Below are 26,444 nucleotides of genomic sequence, written 5' to 3' on the forward strand. Positions count from 1 at the left end.
TTAAGGGGTTAATAGATAAATTAAATACTCCTAATATTCTGTTTGCGTTCTTATAGTGGCACTTCGCTAAACTTTTTGAGTGTCACACTGCATGATTTGATAATGGAAAGTATTTGCCAATTTATGTGGACACTCTCCTTTCATGGTTTATGAGGGCACACCACTGACATGGCTCTCTAGCAAGTAAACAAAAATACACACACTGCGTATGTGCATGCAAAGTTTCATACACAAATACTCGCTGTCCCCCCTACCTCAGACTTTCCATAGCTCCCAGTGTCCTGATTTATAAGCAGTTTTCCAGAGAGCTCAGTAGTCAGGGGCTGCGACAGGATTGTTGTTAGACACAGACCGTCTCTGTTTTCTAATAGATTTATTACTGGCAGCATTGGGAGCTCAGGTTCTCTGGCAACTAGATAACACGTCTTCACCAAACAAGGTTGATTACCGATGTTGCTGCGGGTTCTGAGATCCCTGAAGTGCTTCTGGTAATAATTCGGTACACGGAGACTGCCTGTGTCTAACAAACATACTCCCAAAATGCTAATGGCACTTCCTCTTGATATGGTCTTTACAATGAAGCCTGTAGAGGTTTTATTGCGAGCTCTGTTTGGTGGCACAAAGGGCTTTACGCAATAATAGGCGGGAAGTTTTAATGTGATGACTGAACGTTGTATATGACAGATCTACTTTAAACCCTTGTGAGACTGCTCTTAGAGTTGAAAATCTGACACTATTCTAAGCAGATTTGAATGACCGTTTTTATAAGTGGAGAATATACTGTCAACATCAACACTGACTCAAACACGTCATTGAATGATGCAATCCTTGCACCTTACTGTTTGATCAAGGTTTTACGATTTACCTGCTAAATCAATCTGCAAATATTTTATTCTTTTTGGATTATAAAAAGGTTTGTTGGTTCACTAAAATCACAATATATTTACTGTCTGTTTTTTTATAAAAATGCTAATTATTTTCACAGATCTTTTATTCGTTCATTTGCTAGATTTTAAGAACCTCATTTTTATACAGATTTTTTTTTTTGCCCAAAGAGTTTTCTTTCCATTACAGGCCATGCTCTGTCTCTACAATTCTGTATACAGATTATGAAAGCAAGTAGTTCAGTATATGTAGTTACTCATTCTGAAGCTTGTTGGTGTCCCTTTACATGGGACCCCACAATTATACCCAGAGAAGCTGATGCTAGAGTTCAAGAATCCAAGTAGCACCAAAGAGGCGCAGTGCTTTATATGTAACTTCGAAAACCATCAGAGTTCCACACTTGAGGCATGAATGCGGATTGCATTTATCTCTCATACTCATCAGTTAATTATTTTAATAGTTCACATGCAGTTGAGTAAGCTAAAATATTTTGGTGGCTTAAAATTAGAGTTCAAATAAAAAGCTATGTTTTCTCCTAAGAGTGCTGCTGAGGTATATCGTATAGGAGTCCACGTGATTTTTGTAGGCACCAATCTTAACTTCCAGACTTGAAGCCTTAGTTTAAATTTTTACTAAGGTTACAGAAGTTACAGCACAACATATGTCAATCATTTGACACTCATACTAACTCTTTTTGTTGCACTATTTTCCTGAAAGAACCAAATTCTTGTTAAAACAGGCAAGAAGATATGAATCCAAAGACAAATCCTCAAAGAAATACAGATCTGATGACCTTGACAAAGAGCATTCAGAGAAAGGGAGAGAGAGGCTTAATTCATCAGAAAATGGAGAGGAAAAACATCGACGGAAAGAAAAGAAATCTTCCAGAGGGAGGAGTCATTCCAGGTCTCGATCACGTGACAGGTAAGTTGTGTGTAGCATTTTTTTTTCCAACTATTTTTTTGTTTTTTTTTTCATTTTCCACACTTTTCTTGACTTTGTAAAACTGAATACACTGTTTTAACCTGTAACACCTGGGCTCCCTGTAAAGACTTTAAACATAATGTCAACATCTGCATTGAGAAGTTAACCAATCTGTAAAAGTTACCTTATATTGACCATATCAAGTAAATTTTATAGAGATTAGTTTGCATATTTTAGGACAACTTTATAATCACAAGTGAGTTTGTTACACTTTTAGTTTCACAGTATGAGGCAAAACAATACTGGCGTTTTTCAAATTGTTGATACATAAACTTTTAAAGAACTGCATCTGAAGGATTATTTATTGTTATAGGCGTCATCGTAGTAAAAGCCGCGACAAGAGAAAATCCCGATCAAGGAGCCGAGATCGTAAAAGGCGCCCCCGCTCTCGTTCAAGATCTAGGCACCGCCATAGGAGTAAGAGTAGGAGCAGGAGTCGGTGCGTCTCAGAATTCACTAACTTGCACTGCGTAGTTGCATATTGTTTTTCCATTTTTAAGTGATCTTTTCTTATAAACTGCTTTCTATTTAGTGAAAAAAAGAAGAGACTTGATAAACCTAGAAGGCATAGTCGCAGCCGAAGCCGGACACCACCTAGTCCCCCTCCATTTCGAGGCAGAAATACTGCAATGGATGCACAAGAAGCCCTGGCTAGAAGGTATTAGGATGATTTTTCTTTTTTTCTCCCATTATCTTCCCTAACAGGTTTACAGCCATGATTCCTTTTTTTCAGATTGGAAAGGGCAAAAAAACTCCAAGAGCAACGTGAAAAAGAAATGGTTGAAAAACAAAAACAGCAAGAAATGGTGGCAGGTAAATGAAGCATCTAAAATTTGTGTTAAATGTGTTCTATAACCATATGGAATATCTATTTTTGGAAAAGTTAAAGTGCCATTGTCATGGGACAGTGCCATTTACAAGAGTGCTATGAGCAGTTAGGGCTGCAGGCGCAACTGCTGCACTTTCTGTATTAACTGTTCCCAATCAATAAACATGCCTGTTTTTTAAGGTGCAACTGCCTCATGACAGTGGCACTTTCATTTTTATTGGAAAAGGCCTTTGACTCTGCAGGTTTGGAGGGATCGTCTAGTTAGAAAGCCCTTACCTCCTATTAGGGAATTCTGAGTTAAAGAACTTATCCAAAATACGGGTTACCCCTTTAATAGAGGAGGATTCTTTGTTCAGGGTCTTATCTCTTGGACTTGTCAAGGGACTCCTAGAACAAGTATTTATTGTCCAGAACAATCACTTTAATCACCTATCCACAAGACACGTACTAAATATTAGAACTCTGGGGGCCCCACTGATCTCTGGGATTGTCAGGACAGCCTTTTTTGCTAAATAAATGTCACTTTGGTATTCATTGAACACTCTAGCAAAATGATAGTTTTATTGTACATTTCTGAGACGCAAATTCAAGTCACTACCAATATTTCTGCACTATTAAGGGCTTATTCTGACGAACGGGATATACGTCCGTGCAACGCGCGTGATTTTCACGCGCGTCACACGGACCTATATTAGTCTGTGGCCGTGCAGACATGTGCGTGATTTTTACGCAGCGTTAGTCCGCTGCGTAAAAGTCACGACATGTCCGTTCTTTGAGCGTTTTTCGCGCATCACGCACCCATTGAAGTCAATGGGTGCGTTTAAACCACGCATGTCACACGGAAGCACTTCCGTGCAAACAGCGTGATTCGCGCTACAGCTGTCAAAAGGATGAATGAAAACCGAAAAGCACCATCCAAACGGAGTGTCATAATGATGGCGGCTGCGCGAAAAGCACGCATCATATGCCGAGGCCACACGGAGCTGTTAAGTGCCTTTTGCGCAAGCAAAACGCTCCGTTTTTTGCCTGTGCGCAAAAAGCACACAATCGTGTGAATCCGGCCTTTACTGCGCTTTGCAAAAGTGGCTATACCAACAAGACCTGAAATGGCGATATCTCTAGTAAGTAAAACGAACCTAATCAAACTTAAGGCTCACTCTTAACATCTGTTTTTTTTTTTGATTGGTAAAATTCTCTTTAAATGCAATCACACCTTAAAGGGAAGGTGTCATGAAATTTTTTTTTTTATATCATATTGCTTTTAATATATCAACATAAATTTTATTTATTTGTGTTCTCATGTTCTACTTTTTACTGTGTTCTTTTACTTCTCCACGGGGGCTGCCATTTTTTTTCATCTCTGTATGTGTCGATTAACGACACATACAGAGATGGAATACGGCACATACATCCCCATAGAGAATGCGAACGAGAGCTGTTCTATTCTCAGAAGCGTACGCCGTCTGTGTGGAATCGGCGCATGCGCTGCTCCCACACGGACCAAAACAAAGCTCGTTCACAGAGCGAAATCCGGCGCCATTTTCATGTGGACCAGAAGCCGCTGCCGGACAGTCAGATGATTAATTCCGGCCGTGGCTTCCGGCCATATGTTCAGGCACAAGGAATAGGAGCGTAGACCCAGCGGAGGCGGCAGGAGCAGGTAATTTATGTTTGTGTATGTTCGTGTGATACTGTCTGCTGAGCCCTGTATCTAATCCTACACTGTGCATTCGCTCAGAAAATGGCGGCACACCGTGTAGGAGGTTTAAAGATTCAAACCCCTCCTTCTCCTGGCACTAGCCAGAATAAGGGAGGGGGGATTGTGTGAGGACACTAGAGAGAGAGTGTCCACCCCAAATTTGCAGCATAAAGCAATGAGGTTGCTTTACCACATTGACCATGCTGCAATTTTGGGAATTGCTCCCTCTAGTGACCAGCACATGGAAATGTTATAAATTAGAATCTAATTTATAATATTTCCTGACTTGTGAAAAAATAAAAACAATGTGTAATCACTTAAATAATGTTTAACTGGAAAAAAACAAAACATTTCTAGAGACATTTCCCTTAAAAGGGGTCCTGTCCGTTCTCCTGAGTTATCTGTTTTAGTAAATACTTGTATACCCCATGAAATGACAATGCTGGAGCACCTTTTTTTGACAACTGTTACCATTCCCTCACCCAGTTGTCAACTTAGTCATACACTTTGAAGAGGAATAATAGAATGCTGCGTCGTGCTGTTCCTCTAAGAAAAGATGCTCTAGAATTGTTAATTTATGTGGTATGCAAGGATTTACTAAAACGGTGCGGTCAAGAGAACTAATGCCCCATGCACACGAGCGTATTTTTGCGGCCGCAGTTAATCTCAATGGGCCCATGCACACGACCGTGGTTTCCACGTTCCGTGCATGGCCCAGGAGCCTGGACCGCAAAAAAACGGACATGTCTTATTACGGCAGTGTTTTGCGGTCCAGGCTCATAGAAATTAATGCACGCGCCTTTTTGGGCGGCCCGCGGGTGACACTCCGTGACCGTCCGACCCGAAAATCACGGGCGTGCATGAGGCCTTAGAGCTTCACCTTGTTAGGGCAGGGCGATTTTGGCCCAAAAATAAAATCTAGATATTGGGGTTTTTTTCTTCAACACTGGGCGATTTTCGATTTTGAATCTCTATTTTCTTATTACTGTTAAAACAACTGAAAAAAATATCAAGAGATAATTTAATAAATTATTTTCTTTTTATAAATTAACATATTACTATAATTGTACATAACTTCACAACTTTTAACTACTACAGATACATTTTTTTATTTATTTTTTTTTTACTAAGTTTTTGATAAAAAATCCAGACCACATTACAAACCAAACCAAATCAAATAAAAACAGAACTAAAAACAAAACTAAACCTTACTCACAGAATCATACATTGGTAAGGAGAAATGTCTTATGTGTGGAGAGAGTCAACAAAATAGCGAGAATCGGTCCATTTATCCCAATGGAGACACTGAGTTACTTGGGTTCTCTGCTGATGGATCGTACGTTCCATGATACAATTTAGATTAACACTTTGGATCACCTCATTCAACGTAGGAGTGGAGGTCTTCTTCCAATACTTAGCAATTAGTATTCTTGCGGAACACAACACATGGAAGATTACGGTCTTATCATGTGAATGAAAATCGCCTAATCCCACATCAAGTAAGGCCAACTCCGGGGTACATTCTAGTGGAAATTGTAGGACATTGGTTAATAATTTATCTATTTTCTTCCAAAATGTCCTAAGAGTTGAACAAAACCAAAAAATATGTTGAAGAGTACCAACTTCCTTACAGCATCTCCAGCACATATTAGATGAGTTAGGGTAGATGAGAGATAGGCGGTGAGGTGTCAAGTACCACCTGTATAGGACTTTCCTAGAGGCTTCTAGATGGTGAGTGGAGTTGGATAGCTGAGAGGCCAGGGAGAAAGTGGCTTCCCAGTCTACACTACCCTTAGGCAACGAAAGATCAGTTTCCCATTTATCAACGAATAAAAGGTTAGAGTTGTATAACTTTTCCAAGATAGCCTGATATGCTTTGGACACCCCTTTAGCCATTTTAGCCGGCTGGTGGAAGTATATTTCGTAAGGAGATTTAGGGGGAGATGAAGTATTACTCATTCCCAACAAAAAATGACGGACTCTGACATATTTGTAAAATTCTGTAATTGGCAGATGAAACTTAGTGGATAGCTCTGCAAAGGTAAGAAGAAGACCTTCACTCCACACGTCCCCAACATTCTCAATTCCTCCCGATTCCCACATAGACAAGTTCATGTCAGGTAACAGGTATGAGAGATTCTTAATGGGTAAATCCGCTAACCTTAGTGGAAACAGGCCTCTTTTAACCACCATCATTTTCCATGAAGATAGAGCAGCCCTGGTGGTTAACATAGTTGGGGTGGGATTGGACTGTTTAAGTGCCAAAGCCCATAAGTATGAATCCAGGGAGTTAACATTTTCCCGTGCTCTTTCTATGAGAACCCAATGCAACGACTGTGTAGGGTGCAACCACTGTCTAACCTGATCCAAGATGCAGGCATGATAGTACGCTGCAATATGAGGGAAGCCTAGACCGCCTTGAGCGACAGGTAAATAAAGAACCTGAGCCGCGACTCTGGCCCTTTGTTTTTTCCAGGTAAAGAATTTTAGGCAAAATCAGCATTTTAAGTGCTGCAATACGCCCTACCCATGAAACCTCAAATTTAAGGTGTTCATCTAGTTCTTTGGATATCTGGCCCAGTAACGGGGGATAGTTTAAAGCATACATCTGAGAGGCTGGGAAAGCTAGTTTAATCCCTAAATAGGTCAGCCCTCGAGTCGACCATTGAAAGGAGTACAAAGATTGCAAGTTCTGAACTACAGGATCTGATAGGCCCATGTTCATAATTTGTGACTTATTTTCATTTAGTTTGTAATAAGAAATAGCACTAAATGTGTTCAGGATAGTCAGAATGTGCGGAAGGGAGGTGCAGGGATCAGTCAGAATCATAAGATCATCATCGGCAAATAGACCTATTTTCTGTTCAGTTCGCCCAACTTTTACCCCTCTAATTTCTGTGGTTGATCTTATGACCTCCGCCAATGGCTCAATCACTGGAGTGAAAATTAATGGGGAAAGCGGACACCCCTGATGTGTGCCATTAGTGATGAGAAATGGGGAAGATTGATACCCCGAGGCCAGCACCGTAGCAGAAAGATGAGTGTATAAGGCCATAATGATGTCTCGAGCCTTCCCCACGATGCCAAATTTGGTAAGAACAGCATCCAGGTAACCCCAGTGCACCCGATCAAACGCCTTCTCCGCATCCAAAGATAGAAGCAGAGAAGGCGTCCGGCTCCTCCCTACCCAATCAATGAGGTCTATAAACCTTCTTGTCCCATCTACCGAAGATCTCTGCTTAATAAATCCAACCTGATCTTGATGTATCAATTGAGGAAGTATCAAAGCTAATCTCGTGGCTAGGATTTTGGAGTACAGTTTTAAGTCTGTATTAAGTAAGCTAATGGGTCGGAAGTTCTGCGGTCTATCAGCAGGTTTACCCGGTTGAGGTAGCGTTATAACTGTAGCTCGGAGCATTTCTGGAGGCATTTGACCCGTTGTATGAATATGCGTGAATAAAGATAAAAGTTGGGGGCCTAGAATAGTGCGAAATTTTTTAAAAGAATCATTAGTAAGCCCATCAGGACCTGGAGATTTTTGGGACTTCAGGGAACTTATAGCATCTCCAATTTCTGTCAGTTGGAAAGGCTGGGATAAGGCCTCCAACTGGGCTGGCGTGACACACGGAAGAGTGACAGAGTCCAAAAATCCTGCTATGCCCGACGGGGAAGGTTGGGGAACAGCTGGGTCTTGTTTTAAATTATAGAGAGAGGAGTAGTATTGTGCGATAGAATTTGCAATATCCTGTGGATTAAATAAAGTTTCATTTTGCTGGTTGTAAAGGAAGGGAATTCTAGCTTTAAGGTCCTGACGTTTTAATTGTTTCGCTAAAAGAGCTCCCGCTCTATTACTATGTCTGTAATATTTGACTTTCAGTCGCCTCAAAGCTTTATCGTATTTGTATAAGTCAAGTTGGTGCAATTGCGTATGGAGATGACCAATCTCGCGGGCCCTACCTGTTTCAAATGTCACTTTATTCACCTGCGTGAGTCGGATAATGTCTTCTAATAGTTGAATTCTTTTAGCTTCCCTAATCTTTTTGCCCCTAGCTGCTAAACTAAGGAAGTGACCTCTCATATAGGCCTTATGAGCACACCAAACCATTGTGGGGGATACCTCCAGGGATACATTAAATTTAAAGAACTCTTCCAAGTTGGTTACATGAGCATCTTGGTATTTAGGGGAGTTTAAGATGAAGTGGTTGATCCGCCAGGGGAATGAGGGGGGTTTATTAAAGTTTTCAGAAATTGAAATAGAGATAGGGGCGTGATCAGACCACGTAATGGGTCCAATTTGAGAGGAAGAGACCTTATCAAATAGATACCTATCCACAAAAAACATATCGATTCTCGAGTATGTACCATGAGGATGTGAAAAAAATGTAAAATCCTTCTCGTTTAAATGTTGCAAGCGCCAAACATCCATCAGACCCTCCCCTGACATTATTTTGAATAGCTCCGAGGGAGAATGCACCGCTCCAGGCGATGTAGTATCTAAAGAAGGCCACATAACTTTATTGTAGTCTCCTACTATTATAAGATGCCCCTTTTGAATCTGATGATTCTTTCTGAAGAGTCTATTAAGGAATCGGATCTGATGAGTGTTTGGCGCATATATATTGACAGTATACTGTACATTATTCAAATGGCACACTAGAATGATATATCGGCCTCCGGGTTCAATATGTATATGATCCTGTACAAATGCAACCGCGTGATTAATTATAATAGACACACCTCTTTTCTTTGCAACTGCCGGGGCTGTATATATGTGGGGGAAATGCTTGTGCTTTAGACGAAATGTGTCTGCCTGATTTAAGTGCGTCTCTTGTAAACACAACACAGATGTCTGCAGCTTCTTAGCTTCAGCCCATAACAAAGAGCGTTTGAAAGGACTATTTAACCCTTTAGTGTTCAGGGAAGAAAATTTAAGTACCATATTGACGGTTAAAATATAATTGTGTGAAGGAGCCTATCTCGCGGTGTAACAACACCACCTTTATTCTCAATACATCCATGGGATCTAGTACAATATGACCTGTGAGTGTGAGTGACTGAACTACCGGATCCAACCTGCGGATCCATAAACAAAAAACTAAACATATCGATCCAGGTCCTATCTGACAAGCAGACAGTACAAACCCAGAAGGGAGGGAAATCTGCATCAACAATAGCAGACATGACCCTTCCCTAGGCTATATCAATGAGAGCTCATCCCGTCCAAACAAGAAGCATAAAGCAAAAAGCTCATCCAATACTGGCACAGAATAACTGCCTCCATGGAGGCTACTTATACATGTACAATGCATTCCAGCAGTGTAAGTAATAACAGAAAATTTGAATAGAGACCCCCCCTGGAGGTTAAGATAATGAAGACCGACGGTGGCGAACTTCGCGCCATTCCTCATCAAGGCGGTGCACTTTCTTAGATGGGGAGACAGCTCGGAGCCGTGGAGAAGATCCCGCTTTTGATAGTCCCCCAGTCTCCAGGTTCCACTTGGTAATGAGCGCCGCGGCTTTAGCCGGAGTATTCGCTACATGCTTGAATTCTTTGTACGAAATAACCAATTTAATAGGAAACCCCCATTTATAGGGTATCTGGCAGTCCCGTAAAACACGTGTTGTGGGCCCAAATTCTTGCCTGTGAAGTAGTGTTGAAGCTGAGAGATCAGCAAATAGCTGTATATTCTTAAATCTCTCAGGTAGGGAGGTTGCTTTCCTTGCTGCCAGTAGAAGCTTATCTTTGAAGTGATAAAAATGTATACGGGCGATCACATCTCTTGGTGTCTAGGCCGGCAGGGATTTAGGTTTAGGGATACGATGCGCCCTATCTATCAGCAAATCTACCTGCGGCGTCTCCGACAGTAGGGCCACAAAAAGATCCATTAAGTATTCCACCAGTTGAGCGTTTGTGATGTCTTCAGGGATGCCCCTAAAGCGCACATTATTTCGACGTGACCGGTCCTCCAAGTCTGCAATTTTACACGATAACACTTCCACTTGTTCTTCCAAACAGATATTAGAGTCCACTAAATCATTATGAGCAACAGAGTACTCTGATAGCTTAGTTTCAATGTGAGAGGTTCTATCCCCCAAGGCCATGAAATCTTTCTGTAAATCATGGAATGCATGCTGAATAGACTGCTGTATAGAAGCATGAAAATCGTGCAGCAGGTGTTTAAGAGCAGATTCAGTCACTGGTTTATCAGCCCCTGTGTTGTGCAGCATCTCGGACGCTATGTTAAGCACATGGTCTGGAGGAGAGTTAGCAGTACTCAGTTGGGGAAGATGGCGGCCTGGAGGAGAACAGTCCGGCTTGAGACCCAGTATGCAGCAGTGCAGGGTCCGAAGACCGAGGCAGGCAGGGTGAGGAGACTGCGATGCCTGCACCTCTAACAGCCCCAGAAGATCTGCGGTCAGCTACAGGCTCTCCTGACATCTCTGAAGACGGCGATCCGGCGCCATTTTGGGACCTCGCCGCCGGGAAGAACTCCGTCATCTTTGCAGCGGCCGGTTTCTTACGAATCCTCCCGATCTTGACAGGGTAAGTATCGTGACGGTATCCGGTTAGCGGTGATGCTATTTAAAATCACAGATGAGCACTGTGAGAGCCGATGTTAGCCGATTATAGCCTAGGAGCTAGGGAGCTGGAACAACACACGTCCTACTCCATGCGCTTGCGGCCACGCCCCCCACTACAGATACATTTTGATCAGAAATACAATTGGAAAAATGTCTTATCTAATTGATTACAACTTCTGTTAACCTGTTCCCTGGCAGGTGCACTAACATGCCTCTGCCCATCACCACCTCAGCCGGTCTCCCACATTGCAGGCAAGAGCAGTGTAAATTGCAGCAGGGCCAGGCAGATATTGCTGAGCGGGCACTTTGGGGAGAGATTACATGATAGTGTCTGAAGTCTGAGCAGGACCTTGGGCAGTACTGCCTCCACCATGGATTTTGAAATAAATGACATTAAGGCCGCATTCACACAACCGTAATTGGGCAGAGAAAAACGGTCTGTCTCAACCGGATTTCCCAGCCTAACCACGGTACATGTGAACGGGACTCCTAGAATCATAATAAGAGATACTCGGCAGCAAAACCAACGGTGCACGCAATCAAATAACTCGTTGTACAATGGAATTCACAAATCCATAAAAAAAAAATGAGAACGATACCAGCACTCTAGTTGAAAAAACTGATTTTCTTGTTCACCAAGCATGACCTTGCAACCCTGTCAGGGTCTTTATCAACACAAACAGAAAAAATGGGACATAGATATCATCAAAACCACAAAAAAGGCCATACTTACTAGGTAGGTGGGTGGGTGAAAACCCGTTCCCATCAGGACGCAGACGGTTCAAAGAATGCTGCAGAAGGAGTGTGCATTAAATAGTGATAGCCCCTCCCACTAGTCTTGAGGGGAGTGGCGAACTAAGTGCTCAAAGGTGTGCGATAAATGAGTGTCAGTGTTAGTGTAGTGCTAGGGTGTGAATGTATGGTAAAAAATAAATATGTATGTATGAAAGTGTCAGAACTGTGTAATAATGTAATAAAAATAAATGATAAATAAATGTGATGAATAGGGGTCAGTGCTGTGAATAGTACATGGGGTGTCAGTACTATGTGTAATACGTGGAGGGATAATGTGCTGGTTGTCAGGCATGGCGTATCTTGCCGAATAACAGCCTATTTGTAACGCCGCTAGTGTTAGCTAAAGCGGGCTGCTCTGCATTCCAAACCAAACGCCAGCACATCATGCCCTCCCAGCATATAAGACCCGGCTGCGTCCTGAAAAAAAGTGTAGTATACGTAGTAAGAAATATCCATGAAACATGGGGTATTAGTTGTTATTTTGGCCAAAATACGCAAAGCTCGCAACCCAACGTCAAGGGTCCCCTATCAAGCTGATGCTCTGGCAGGGGATTCTGCTCCTAGAGGCAGCTACAGTGACTATATACAGGGGGGTGGTGGTGCTATCTACAAAGGCAGGGTGCTATTTACAGGGCGGTGTGGCACTATACTAGGAGTCCCTTCCCCGCAGAACTGCTGTTTGTACAGTATCATTTTGTTCAGTACAGAACCGTAGTTAGGTGGGGATGGAACGCAGCTTCTCAGGCGAGGGGCGGACCAGACAGGTGACGAGGCTGATCTTTCTCCTGCAGCACGGTGCAACAGTACCACTAGAGAATCGATTCAACGATCCTGTTAAAAAAAAAAAAAAAACAATCGTCCGAGACATTGACTAAGAAATTAATCAAATTAATTCGATTCATCTCCCAGCCCTACCTTGGTGTAGCTCTGCTTTTGAAAGTCAATTTACAGTCCTCAAGAGTTCTAGGACAATGAGGAAAAAAAGTTTGTCTGATATTGTTCTTAAGAGGCTCTCCTGACTTGTATGTATTAGTAAATACTTGTATTTGTCATATTATAGCTATCCTGGAACATATATTCTTAGAACTCTGCACTGTCCTGTTCCAATATTATTCCTCCAAGAAATTCATGAACAAATTGACAACTGGTTGTTAATAGTCGGTGTTGTGTCCCTACAGTCTGACAATATCTAATCAGTGCTCTGACTGTATGTCCTCATAGATTGTAAGCTCTTGCGAGCAGGGTCCTCACTCCCCAGGTTTGAATTGTAAATGAACTTTGTCACTATGTAATGTCTGATATTGTTTGTTTCATGTTCCCTCTAAATTGTAAAGTGCTGCGTAATATGTTGGCGCTATATAAATAAAGATTATTATTATTATTATTATTATTATAGGGACAATCCCCTTTTGACAAGGGGAATGGGAACGCCCAGCTGTCAATTTATTCATAAATTTATAGAAGGAATAACCGGAATGGCACAGTGCAGTTTTCTAAGAAAAGATGACCCAGCGTTATTTCATGTGGAATACAAGTATTTACTAAAACAGACGTGTCAGGAGTGCTGATGGTCCCTTTTTACATTTTTGTGTAAATTTGTAAACACTTGGCTTTAACCCCTTCCCTCTTTAGCCACTTTTGACCTTCCTGACCGAGCCTCATTTTTCAAATCTGACGTGTCACTTTATGTGGTAATAACTCTGGAATGCTTTCACCTATCCAAGCGATTCTGAGATTGTTTTCTCGTGACACATTGGACTTTATGATACTGGCAAAATTTGCTCGATATGTTCAGTATTTAATTGTGAAAAACACCAAAATTTAGCGAAAAATTGCAAAAATTAGCATTTTTCTCAATTTAAATGTATCTGCTTGTAAGACAGGCAGTTATACCACCCAAAATTGTTGCTAATTAACATCCCCCATATGTCTACTTTAGATTGGCATCGTTTTTTGAACATCCTTTTATTTTTCTATGACCTCACAAGGCTTAGAACTTTAGCAGCAATTTCTCACATTTTCAAGAAAATTTCAAAAGGCCATTTTTACAGGGGCCAGTTCAGTTGTGAAGTGGCTTTGAGGGCCTTATATATTAGAAACCGCCAAAAAGTCACCCCATTTTAAAAACTTCACCCCTCAAAGTATTCAAAACAGCATTTAGAAAATGTCTTAACCCTTTACACATGTCACAGGAATTAAAGCAATGTAGAGGTGAATTTTACAAATTTCATATTTTTTTGCAGAAATAAATTTTTAGTACAATTTTTTTTTATAACACAGAAGGTTTTACCAGAGAAATGCAACTCAATATTTGTTGTCCAGTTTCTGCAGTTTTAGGAAATATCCCACATGTGGCCGTAGCGTGCTACTGGACTGAAGCACCGGCCTCAGAAGCAAAGGAGCACCTGGTGGATTTTGGGGCCTTATTTTTGTTAGAATAAATTTTAGGCACCATGTCAGGTTTGAAGGGCTCTTGCGGTGCCAAAACAGTCAAAATCCCCCAAAAGTGACCCCATCTGGGAAACTACACACCTCAAGGAAATTATCTAGGGGTACAGTGAGCATTTTGACCGCACAGCTTTTTTACAGAAATTATTAGAAGTAGGCCGTGAAAATTAAAATCAACATTTCTTCAAAGAAAATGTAGGTTTAGCTAATTTTTTCTCATTTCCACAAGGACTGAAGGAGAAAAAGCACCGTAAAATTTGTAAACCAATCTCTCCCGAGTAAAATAATGCCCCACATGTGGTAATAAACGGTTGTTTGGAGACACGGCAGGGCTGAGAAGGGAAAGAGCGCTATTTGGCTTTTGGAGCTCAAGTTTAGCAGGAATGGTTTGCGGAGGCCAGGTCACATTTACGAAGTCCCTGAGGAGACAAAACAGTGGAAACCCCCCACAAGTGACCCCATTTTGGAGACTACACCCATTGAGGAAATTATCTAGGGGTATAGTGAGCTCTTTGACCCCACAGGTTTTTTGCATAAATTATTGGAAATAGGCCCTGAAAATGACAATCTAAATTTTTTCAAAGAAAATGTAGGTTTAGCTAATTTTTTCTCATTTCCACAAGGACTGAAGGAGAAAAAGCACCACAAAATTTGTAAAGCAATTTCTCCCGAGTAAAACAATGCCCCACATGTGGTAATAAACGGCTGTTTGGAGACACGGCTTGGCTTAGAAGGGAAAGAGCGCTATTTGGCTTTTGGAGATCACATTGAGCAGGAATGGTTTGCGGCGGCCATGTCACATTTGCAAAGCCCCTGAGGGGACAAAACAATGAAAATTCCCAAAAAGTGACACCATTTAGGAAACTACACCTCTTGAGGAATTCATCTAGGGGCGTAGTGAGCATTTTGACCCCACAGGGGTTTCATAGAATTTATTAGAATTGGGCAGTGAAAATAAAAACAATCCTTTTTCTTCAATAAGACGTAGCTTTAGCGCAATTTTTTTCATTTTCGCAACAAATAAAGGAAAAAAAGAACCCAACATTTGTAAAGCAATTTCTACCGAGTACGGCAATACCCCATATGTGGTCATAAACTGCTGTTTGGGCACACGTCAGGGCTCAGAAGGGAAGGACCGCCATTTGGAGTGCAGATGTTTCTGGATTGGTTTCTGGGCGCCTGTGGGCCCAAAACAGTGGAAACCCCCCAGAAGTGACCCCATTTTGGAAACTACACCCCTCAATGCATTTACCTACGGGTGTAGTGAGCATGTTAACCCTGCAGGTGTTTTGTAGAAATTAGTGTGAACTCGATGTTGCAGAGTGAAAATGGGATTTTTTCCACAGATATGTGGACAATATGTGGTGCCCGGCTTGTGCCACCATAACGAGACAGCTCTCTAATTATTATGCTCGGTTTCCTGGTTTTAGAAACACCCTACATGTGGCCCTAATCTCTTGCCTGGACAGTCGACCAGGCTCAGGAGTGAAAGCGTACCATGTAAAATTGAGGCCTAATTTGGCGATTTACAAAGTATTGGTTCACAACTGCAGAGGCTCAGATGTGAAATAATAAAAATAAACCCCTGGGAAGTGACCCCCACTATGGAAACTGCACCCCTCAAGGCATTTATTAAGGGGTGTAGTGAGCATTTTCACCCCACAGATCTTTTCCATAAATGAATGCGCTGTGGATGGTGCAAATTAAAAATTTATATTTTTCCCTAGATATGCCATTCAGTGGCAAATATGTCGTGCCCAGCTTATGCCACTGGAGACACACACCCCAAAAATTGCTAAAAGAGCTCTCCCGGGTATGACGATGCCATATATGTGGAAGGAAACTGCTGTTCGGGCACGCTGTAGGGTTCAGATGGGAGGAAATGCCATTTGGCTTTTGGAGCGTGGATTTTGCTTGGTAGTAGTTTTGTTTGGAGTCTTACTGGTGTTTCCGTTTATAATGTAGGGCATATGTAAGCTGGGCGGAGTATATCAGGGGCATAGTCAGGTGGTATAATAACGGGGTAAAAAAAAACAATAAAATAATCCATAGATGTGTGTTACGCTGTGAAGCAATCCTTTCCGCACAGGCCGGTGTCGCACTGATAAATGGTGTCATTTCTTATCCCCCTTTTGGTCCACACTCCGCGCCTTTGTAGTTTGGGGAATTTTGCTGGGAAAGTGTTGTCCTGGTATAATACGGGCACCGTCGCTTCCAGCGGATATGTTTGGGCCCTCCCTTTCCTGGTTCCCTAATTTTAGGTCCTTGATAAATCGCCTCTTCAAACAGAAGAAATGTTCCCCTCGGGCACAACTGCATATTTTTTTATTTCCTGACTTATTGGAGCCATAACTAATTTTATTTTTCATAGACGTAGCGGTGTGAGGGCTGGATTGTTGCGGGACGAGCTGTAGTTATTATTGGTACCATTTTGGGGTACATGCGACTTTTTGATCACCTTTTATCCTATTTTTTGGGATGCCAGGTAAACAAAAAAACGCAATTCTGGCACAGCTTTTTTCGTTTTTTTTTTTATACAGCGTTCACCATGCGTTATAAATTACATGTTCACTTTATTCTGCGGGTCCGTACGATTCCGGCGATACCTAATTTATAGAACTTTTTCATGTTTTACAACTTTTTGCACAATAAAATTACTTTTGTAAAAAGAATGTATTTTTTCTGTCGCCAAGTTGTGAGAACCATAACGTTTTAATTATTTTGTCGACGGAGGTGTATGAGGGCTTGTTTTTTGCGGGACGAGCTATAGTTTTTATAGGTACCATTTTTGGATACGTGCGACTTTTTGATCACTTTTTATTCTAATATTTGTAGGGCAAAGTGACCAAAAAACAAACTCTGGTAACGTTTTTTACGGTTTTTTTTACGCTGTTCACCGCGTGCAATAAATAATATAATATTTTGATACCTCCGGTCGTTACGGTCGTGGCGATACCAAATACATATGGTTTATTATTATTTTTCAATAATAAAGGACTTGATAAGAGTAAAAGGGGGATTGTGTTTTATTTGATTATTTGAAACTTTTACTGTTTTCAAACTTTTATTTTGTGCACTTTTTTTTACACTTTTTTATACTTTTTTTACACTTTTTCTCAAGTCCCACTAGGGGACTTGAAGTTCCAACGGTCAGATTATTTTTTTTTCTAATACATTGCACTACCTATGTAGTGCAATGTATTAGATCTGTCAGTCATTCACTGACAGCAAGCCGATTAGGCTTCGCCTCCCGGCGGGGCCTAAATCGGCTTCCGTAATGGCAGAGCAGGAGACCATTGTGTCTCCTGTTGCCATAACAGCAGTCGCCAGTCCCGATTGCCTGTCAGGGCTGGCGATCTGCTAGTAACCGCTACGATGCAGCAATCGCTTTCGATTGCTGCATCGAAGGGGTTAATGGCAGGGATCGGAGCTAGCTCCGGTTCCTGCCGTTACAGGTGGATGTCAGCTGTACAGTACAGCTGACTTCCACCGCTGATGACGCCGGATCAGCTCCTGACCCGGCGCCATCTTGCCGGCAGCTACGGAAGCCGATCAGGCTCCGCCGCCGGGCGGATCTTGACCGGCTTCGGTGCTAGGCAGACCGGGAGGCCAGTATTAGGCCTCCGGTTGCCATTGCAGCCACCGGAACCCCGGGAATTTCATTACTGGGGTTCCGATGAGCTGCAAACACCTTAAGTGCAGCGATCGCGTTTGAGCGCTGCACTTAAGGGGTTAATGGCGGGGATCGAAGCTAATTTCGGTCCCCGCCGTTACAGCCGGATGTCAGCTGTAAGATACAGCTGAGATCCGGTGATGATGGCACCGGCTCAGCTTCTGAGCCGGTCCCAAACATTTGGCGTACATGTACGGCAAGATGCGGGAAGTCAGTACTTTCCATGACGTACATGTACGGCAAATGTCGGGAAGGGGTTAAATTGTAATGTACTTCCCGTAATGCAATGCATCATATTATAACTTAGATTCACTTTCTCTGACTCCAACTATGTTTTCTGCTCAGGGGCAAGTAGGGAACTCCTGCATTTGGGAAATATTTTCCTCAAGGGATTGTTCCCACAGTGCAGATTTTGCATGTATTTATTTTAGGCGCAAACCATCAACAGAACCTAAACATACGAAATATATAAAGGAAGCCCTTATAGGTCTGCTCTTTTGGATCCAATTCTGGTTTTGGTTTGTAAATGCAAAGTCTGTAGCAAATCTGCACTGTGGGAACCTAACCTAAGGTTACCCATACATGTATCGGATTTTCCTCTGTTTCTGCAACAGAATTTTTCTCCGGATTTCACTCCTACGTTAAAAAGGGATAAATTCGCGTTGAATCCAGAGCAGAATGAGCATGCGCTAAAATTGCAAGTCCACAACATGCCCTGATTTCTGTGTGGATATCTCATCCACCCGCCTGCAATAGTGTTCCGCAGCAAATTTTTCCCCCACAAATCTGGATTGAAAATACTCAACAAATCTGCTACATGAGCAGGAGGCTTTACTCTGGATGCAGCATAGACCTGTCATGTGGCAAAGTAAATGAGCCGTTAAAGCATATCTGTCACTAGTTTATTAATGCCCTGTCTCCTAACTAATCTAGTAGGCGCTGTCATGCTGATAACAGTGACAATTGTGTTCCCAAGTGTTAAGAAAAAAGGTCATAACTTTTGAAATAATAGAGAAACCTACAAAGAGAGCTGATTAATACTAGCACAAACGTAATGAGTATAAAAAGTGTATCAGACACAGCCAGCGGTTTTCCTAGACACTTGTTATATATGTGCCTTTGTACTTGTATGTATGTTCATGCCTTGATTACATTATATCCTTTCCTGCACAGGTTGACGCCTTCTTTTTCATTGCGTGTCTCATCTTTTTTTAAATGCTTTGTATCTATCTATCTATAATAAAATATACACTTTTTATACTCATTACGTTTGTGCTAGTATTGATCCTCTCTGTTTGTAGGTTTCTCTATTCGTTTTCGGTCAATGCACCGAGTCATGCTTGGTTCTACTTTGTGGATGTCTGAGTGATATAGATATCCAATAACTTTGTCTAAATATGCATTATTATACGTCTTAACACACTATATCACCACATATAGAGACAATCTTTTCAGCCCTTGATGTGTACAATTGGTTATATATACTTTTTTCTAAAGATGCTAATGTGTCTATACTTGCCAAATGGGCGGTAAATCTTTATTTTCTCTGTGGGCGGTGTTATATTTTGTTTGTATGATGCTGTCCAATCCGCATCATACAGCTTCTCCCCTCTTCCCTTCCCAGCATGATCTCCGCTTTAATAGCGAGATCACGCCGTGTTGTCAATTCCTGCCGCAGGTCCTTCAACACAGCGACTCAGCGCTCCTCCAGGACGAAGGCCGTTGCAAGGATACGTCCAGGTGCGGCTGCAGGTGATGCAGGACAGTCTTCCTGGAGGAGCACTGAGTCTCTTGTGTTGAAGGACCTGCGGCTGGAATTGACAACACGGGCGTGATCTCGCTATTAAAGCGGAGATCACGCTGGGCAGGGAAGAGGGGAGAAGCTGTAGGATGCTGATTGGATAGCATCATACAAACAATATATAACACAGTCCACAGAGAAAATGAAGTTACCGCCCATTTGGCAAGTATTATAGGCTCATTAGCATCCTAAGAAAAAAGGTCATATCTTTTGAAATAATCATTTGCGAACACAATTTTCACTGTTATCAGCATGACCGCTCCTATTAGATTAGTTAGGAGATTAGGCATTAATAAACTAGTGACAGATCCTCTTTAAAGGTTGGAAATGACCTATTTAATATGTTTTAGGTAGCATTGACTTATTTCATAGCATTGTATTTTTATTGGGATATTCAAACACAAGGAAAAATGCTTTTCATTTGAACACTATTTTTTTTTTTTTCTTTCCTCAGTTGCTGCAGGTGGTGGGTCTGTGCTTAATGTAGCAGCATTATTGGCCTCTGGCACTCAGGTGACTCCTCAGATAGCCATGGCGGCTCAAATGGCTGCATTACAAGCCAAGGCACTAGCAGAAACTGGAATTTCTGTTCCTAGTTATTATAATCCAGCAGCAGTAAATCCAATGAGATTTGCAGAACAAGAAAAGAAGCGGAAGATGCTTTGGCAGGGCAAGAAAGAAGGGGTAAGAAAAGTGTTTGTTAATATTTAGTTCCCGCACAAATTACCTTTTGTCACCTATCCAAAGGTTAGGTGAACATGCATGGTCACTGGGACCCCTACAAACACTAAAACGGGGGTCCAGAGCCTGTCAGTCACTCCTCCCAAAACAACCGTGGTGATGAGTTTGATGTCTATATCAGAACGCCGCTCTATTCAGAGTACAGCATTTAATAGCAATGCGCAATGCCACCATATCATGTAGTCGTTGTTATATGTGAAAAAAGTGAGTAAATTCAATCCTTATAGCGCTGTAAGCCGTTTTGAGGCTTTTAAAATTGCTGACAGTTTCCCTGTTTTTCCTATTTATTAACGTTGATCCTCCGCTATAACCTGTAATTAGCTGCTTTTTTTTACAAAAGGGGAACTTTGTTTCCTATTGCTAATGAGAACCTGATAGAATACGAATTGTCTGTATGAAAAAAAAAAAATGATAATTAAATGCTATTGAAGGAAATTTCAGAGAGAATGGAGTTTACCTTTCAGGATAATGGGTTTTATGCTATAACATTGTATTTTGCTATGAAAATTAACAGCATTTTTAAATTTCAGGATAAATCACAATCTGCTGAAATATGGGAGAAACTCAATTTTGGAAACAAGGACCAAAATGTAAAATTTAGGAAATTAATGGGAATAAAGGTTGGTTGTGTTTTTTTGTTTATTTTTATGTAGTATGTTTGCCTTACACAAATATTTAAGACTAGTTTTAAAGAATGCATCCACTGGAGTTATGGCTGATGTTAACCCCTTCCCGACATCCTCCATATATTTACTCGACGCTGTTGGGCAGGAGTTCCCGCAAAGCGCAGTACAGTTACGTCACGTTGATAGTGCGGGCTCAAGATTGGAACCCCCACCGTCACCGCTGGGTGTCAGCTGTATGTTAATCTCAATAGAGATCGCAGCATCTGAGCGGTTTTTAGCCACCAGCATTGTGATCGCTGGTTTGCCGGCTATGGAAGCCGCCTATGCCCCGCTCGTATGTTATAGCAGCTCCGTTCCCTGCCATTAACCCCTTAGATGCAGCGATCGCTGCTTTTTAGTGGTTTGTAGCAAATCGGCAGCCCTGCCATGCGATCACAGGGCCTCCGGCTGCTACTATGGCAGCAGAAAGCGTAACAATGGCCGCCTGGTCTGCCATTGCGTAAGCCAATTAGGCCCCACGCGGAGGAAGAGCCTAAACGACTTGCTGTCAGTGTACGACTGACCGTTCTAATTCATTGCACTATATAGTTAGTGCAATGTATTAGAACAGCAATCAAACAGCTGGACCTTCGAGCCCCCTAGTGGGACTAAAACAAAGTCGTAAAAAAATACTAAAAACAAAATCTTTTTTTCCCTTATCAAGTCATTTATCTATTATTGAAAAAATAAAAATAAACCATATACGTATTTGGTATTGCCGCGCCTCTAACAGCCTGAACTATAAAAATATTGTGTTTTTTTTTTTTTATCCCACGCAGTGAACGTGTAAAAAAAAACAAACTAAAAACCATTGCCAGAATGTCTGTTTTTTGGTCACTTTGCCTTCCAAAAATGTTAATAAAAAGTGGTGTGTATCCAAAAATGATACTTATAAAAACCATTGCTCGTCATTCAAAAGTTCAAAAGTTATGGCTCTTACAACATGGCGACAGAAAAAACACATTCTTTTTACAAAAGTAATTTTATTGTGCAAAAAATTGTAAAACATAAAGTGCAATAAATTTGGTATCGCCGGAATCTTACTGACCCGCAGAATAAAGTTACCCTGCCTCCCAAAACAAAGGCTAAAAAGTTGCATGTACCCCAAAATGGTATCAATAAAAACTACAGCTCGTTCCGCAAAAAAAACAGCCCTTATTGTGCAGGCCCGAGGGGAACATTTCTTCTGTTTCAAGCGGGATTTATCAAGGCCCTAAAATTAGAACCAGGAAGGGATGGACTCCAACATATCTGGAAGCGAGGGTGCGCGTATTATACCAGAACAACACTTTCCCAGCAAAATTCCCCAAACTGCAAAGGTGCGGAGTGTGGACCGTGGACCAAAAGGAGGATAAAGGACATAATTTATCAGTTCGACACAGGCTTGTGCAGAAAGGATTGCTTCACAGCGTGTAACACATCCATGGATTTATTTAATTGTTTGTTTTTTACCCCATTATAATACCACTTGACTATGCCCCTCATGTAGCCCAGCTTACATATACCCCCACTTATAAACTCAAATTACTACAAAACTACTACGAAGCAAAATGGCGCTCCCTCCCTTCTGAACCCTACAGCGTGCTCAAACAGCGGTTTTTCTTCCACATATATGGCATCGCCAAACCAGGTAGAACCCTTTTAACAATTTTTGGGGTGTCTCCAATGGCACAAGCTGGACACGACATATTTGCCACTGAAATGGCATATCTGGGGAAAAAAATGCAGTTTTTACTTTGCATCATCTGCAATGCAATCATTTATGGAAAAGACCTGTGGGGGGAAATGCTCCCCTTAATAAATGCCTTGAGGCGTGTTTCTAAAATGGGGTCACTTCTCGGGTTTCTTTTATTTTACATCAGAGCTTCTGCAATTGTGAACTAATACTTTTGTAAGTCGCCAAATTAGGCCTCAACTTCGCTTGGTACTCTTTCACTCCTCAGCCCTGTCTATTGTCAATAATAATTAGAGAGCTGTTTTTTCATGGCGGCACAAGCTGGGCACCACATATTTGCATAGCTATGGGAAAAATTGCCGTTTTCACTCTTCAACATAGTGTACACTAATTTCTGTAAAACACATGTGGGGTTAGCATGCTCACTACACCCCTAGGTGAATACCATAATGGGTGTAGTTTCCAAAATGTGGTCACGTATGGGGTGTTTCCATCGTTTTGGTCCCACAACGGTTTTGCAAATGCGACCAGAATCCAATCCAGCAAAATCTGCACTCCAAAAGCCGAATGGCGCTCCTTCCCTTCTGAGCCCTACAGTATGCTCAATCAGCAGATTATGATCACAAATGGGGTATTGACATACAGACAATTTGTGGGAGGGATCCTCCAGCTCGTTGTAGATTTGTTGCAGATTTTCACCGCGCCTGGATCTGCCATGACAGCACAGGGTATAGTAGACCGGAAAAACAACCAAAAGTATGAAAAACAACCCATGAGGAAGGACGTGGTGTACGTCTGAAACACGTAGGCACCTTATTCATGTGTGTACCCTTGCATTCGGGAATTACCCTGTTTTAATCATCCAAATAAAATTGGAACAACGTTCTATTTTAAATCGGACTCCGCTGGATCATCTACTTTTGGTTTGTTTTTCCGGGGTATTGACACACTCAGGAGAATTTGCTTTACAAATGTTGGGTTTCTTTTTTTCCTTTATTTGTTGAGAAAATTAGAAATTTCTAACAGATGCTTAAGAAAGGCTGAGTAGTAAAATGTGCACCATCACTGACCTAAACTGATGGCACACCGAACTGCAACGCGTGAAAAACTGCTTTTTTTTGCGGATGCGCAGCTGACCCGTTCCTGTGAATCAGGCCTAAGTCTTTTTTTAAGGGACAAAGTGAATTCTGCAGCGACGATCAGGAACACAAGAATTTACGAACACAGACATGTCAGAAGAGTTGTTCTTTTTAACCCCCTTCCCGCTGCGGCTACTTTTGACGTTCCTGAAAGAGCCTTATTTTTCATATCTGATGTGGTAATAACTTCGGAATGCTTTTACCTATCCAAGCGATTCTGAGATTTTCTCGTGACACATTGGACTTTGTTACTAGTAAAATTTGGTCGATACATTCAGTATTTAATTGTGAAAAACACAATGTTAATTTTTTTATTAATTTACATGTATCTGCTTGTAAAACACATACTTCTACCACACAATAGTTGCTAATTAACATTTCCCACATGTCTACTTTAGATTGGCATCGTTTTTGAACATAATTTAATTTTTTTAGGATATTACAAGGCTTAGAACTGTAGCAGAAATTTCACATTTTCAAGAAAATTTCAAAAGGCTATTTTTACAGGGGCCAGTTCAGTTGTGAAGTGGCTTTGAGGGGCCTATACAATGCAAACCCCCATAAATCACCCCATTTTAAAAATTGCACCCCTCAAAGAATCCAAAACGGCATTTAGAAAGTTTTTTTTAACCCCTTAGACGTTTCACAAGAATTAACGCAGAGTAGAGGTGACATTTATACATTTTATTTGTAGAAATTCATATTTAATCTATTTTTTATTTTTTTTGTAACACCGCTTTTACCAGAGAAACACAATTCAATATTTATTGCACAGATTCTGCAGGTCTTTGAAATATCCCACATGTGGCCCTAGTGTGCTAATGGACAAACTCATGCCTCAGACGCAAAGGTGCACTTAGTGGATTTTGGGGCCGCCTTTTTATTAGAATATATTTTAGGCACCAGGTCAGGTTTGAAGTGGTCTTGTGATGCCACATCAAAGGAAACACCCTATTTTGGAAACACACCACGAGGAATTAAATTCGGGCTGTATTGAGCATTTTGACCCCACAGGTGTTTTTATAGATTTTATTAGAATTGGGCCGTGAAGATTAATTTTTTTTTTCTAACAATGTTACACAATTTCTTCTGACTAAGGCTTTATTTACACGGCAGTGAAAAAAAGATGGCCGTTGAAAACTGATTAACTGTCGTTTTTTCATGGCCATTTTGCATCAGTGTGTCAATTTTTATCCATTTCCTGTCCGTTTTTAATGACCATTTGCCATCCGTTTTTCATGGCCGTTAAAAAAAAAAAAAAAAAATGCATTTCATTTGTTGGTTTTATTGTCCAAACCCCCTGAAAACACAACAGTGCCCATGTAGATAGTGCTGCAATGACCCTGTACATAGTCCCACAGTGCCCACTGTAGATAGCGCCACACCCCTGTTGATAGCGTCACACCCCTGTTAGCTGCCACACCTCCCTTTGTAGATGGCTCCAACCCCACTGTAGAATAGCGGCGTTGTAGCTCCCTGTAGGAGCGGAATCCCTCTGGCCGGGGATTTCACTTCTAGAGGGAGCCCCTGATGTCTCTGTCCATATATGGACAGTGACGCCAGGGGCTTCTCCAGTAGTGGAATCCCCTGGCCAGAGAGTTGGCCAGGTATTCCGCTCCTTCACAGTGCTACAGCGGCGCTATCTGGTGGGGGGGTGCCGCTATCTATGGGGGGGCCCGAGGGAGACATGAGTCCCCAGCGAGAGATCTCGCGATGCTCTGGCCGGAGACTCCACAGTTGAAAGCCCGACATCACTGTCCATATGTGGATAGTAATATCAAGGGCTTCCCCGGGCTCAGCTCCTAAAGTAGCGTGATGTGTGGGAAATCCTCAGCCAGGATCAGTTTTTACCGGCCGTTACAATGATTTATTCATAAAAAACGGCCGGTAAAAACTGATTCATTGACTTTTATGGGAGGCGTGGGGCCGTCAAAACGGCCAAAAATAGGACGTGTTCTAATTTTTCATTTAATTTTTATTGAAGGTTTTCAAGAAAAATTGTACATCAAACAGTGAAAATAACAGTCTGGGGCATACCCCGTAAATCGAATCGTAACAGATAAATATATTCCAAATATTGCCATATATCGAAAAAGGAAAAAAATAAATAAGGGGGGGATAGACCGGAAAATGAGGGTCAAATGTCTTCTAGGCAAAATTACAGGTTCTATTTTTTAACGGCTAGCTTTCACGGGCCGTTAAAAAAAACAAAAACGTGTGAATACACCCATACAACTCTATTGTTTTGAAAACGGCCGTCGTACGGACGTTTTTCACTGTCGTGTGAATGTAGCCTAAGGCAAAACCTTGTGTTTGTAAACTGCTATTTGGACACATAGCAAGGCTCTAAAGGCAAGGAACGCAGTTTGGTTTTTGGAGTGGAGATTTTGCAAGATTAGTTTTCGGACACCATGTTGCATTGAGCTAAGGTTAACAGTACAGTGGAAAGCCGGTGAAAAATTACTCCATTTTGGAAACCACATCCCTCAAGGAATAATCTAGAGGTATTGTGAGCATTTTGACACCGC

At 41.6% G+C, this 26,444-nt stretch overlaps 1 protein-coding gene across 3 annotated transcripts in view; it reads left to right on the forward strand.

Annotated features, from left to right (window-relative positions):
* RSRC2 (arginine and serine rich coiled-coil 2) overlaps positions 1 to 26,444 on the forward strand; it is a 54,818-nt gene that overhangs the window by 16,265 nt on the left and 12,109 nt on the right. For 2 of the 3 annotated variants that reach the window (XM_075834113.1, XM_075834120.1), the window contains 6 exons: positions 1,603 to 1,809; positions 2,183 to 2,308; positions 2,402 to 2,527; positions 2,603 to 2,682; positions 20,151 to 20,380; positions 20,968 to 21,057. In XM_075834113.1, coding sequence (XP_075690228.1) covers positions 1,603 to 1,809; positions 2,183 to 2,308; positions 2,402 to 2,527; positions 2,603 to 2,682; positions 20,151 to 20,380; positions 20,968 to 21,057 — 859 coding nt within the window. The remainder of the gene's footprint in view (positions 1 to 1,602; positions 1,810 to 2,182; positions 2,309 to 2,401; positions 2,528 to 2,602; positions 2,683 to 20,150; positions 20,381 to 20,967; positions 21,058 to 26,444) is intronic. The other variant, XM_075834128.1, reaches the window with a different exon arrangement.

The sequence above is a fragment of the Rhinoderma darwinii genome, chromosome 1, assembly GCF_050947455.1.
Source record: "Rhinoderma darwinii isolate aRhiDar2 chromosome 1, aRhiDar2.hap1, whole genome shotgun sequence".
Taxonomy (NCBI): Eukaryota; Metazoa; Chordata; class Amphibia; order Anura; family Rhinodermatidae; genus Rhinoderma; species Rhinoderma darwinii.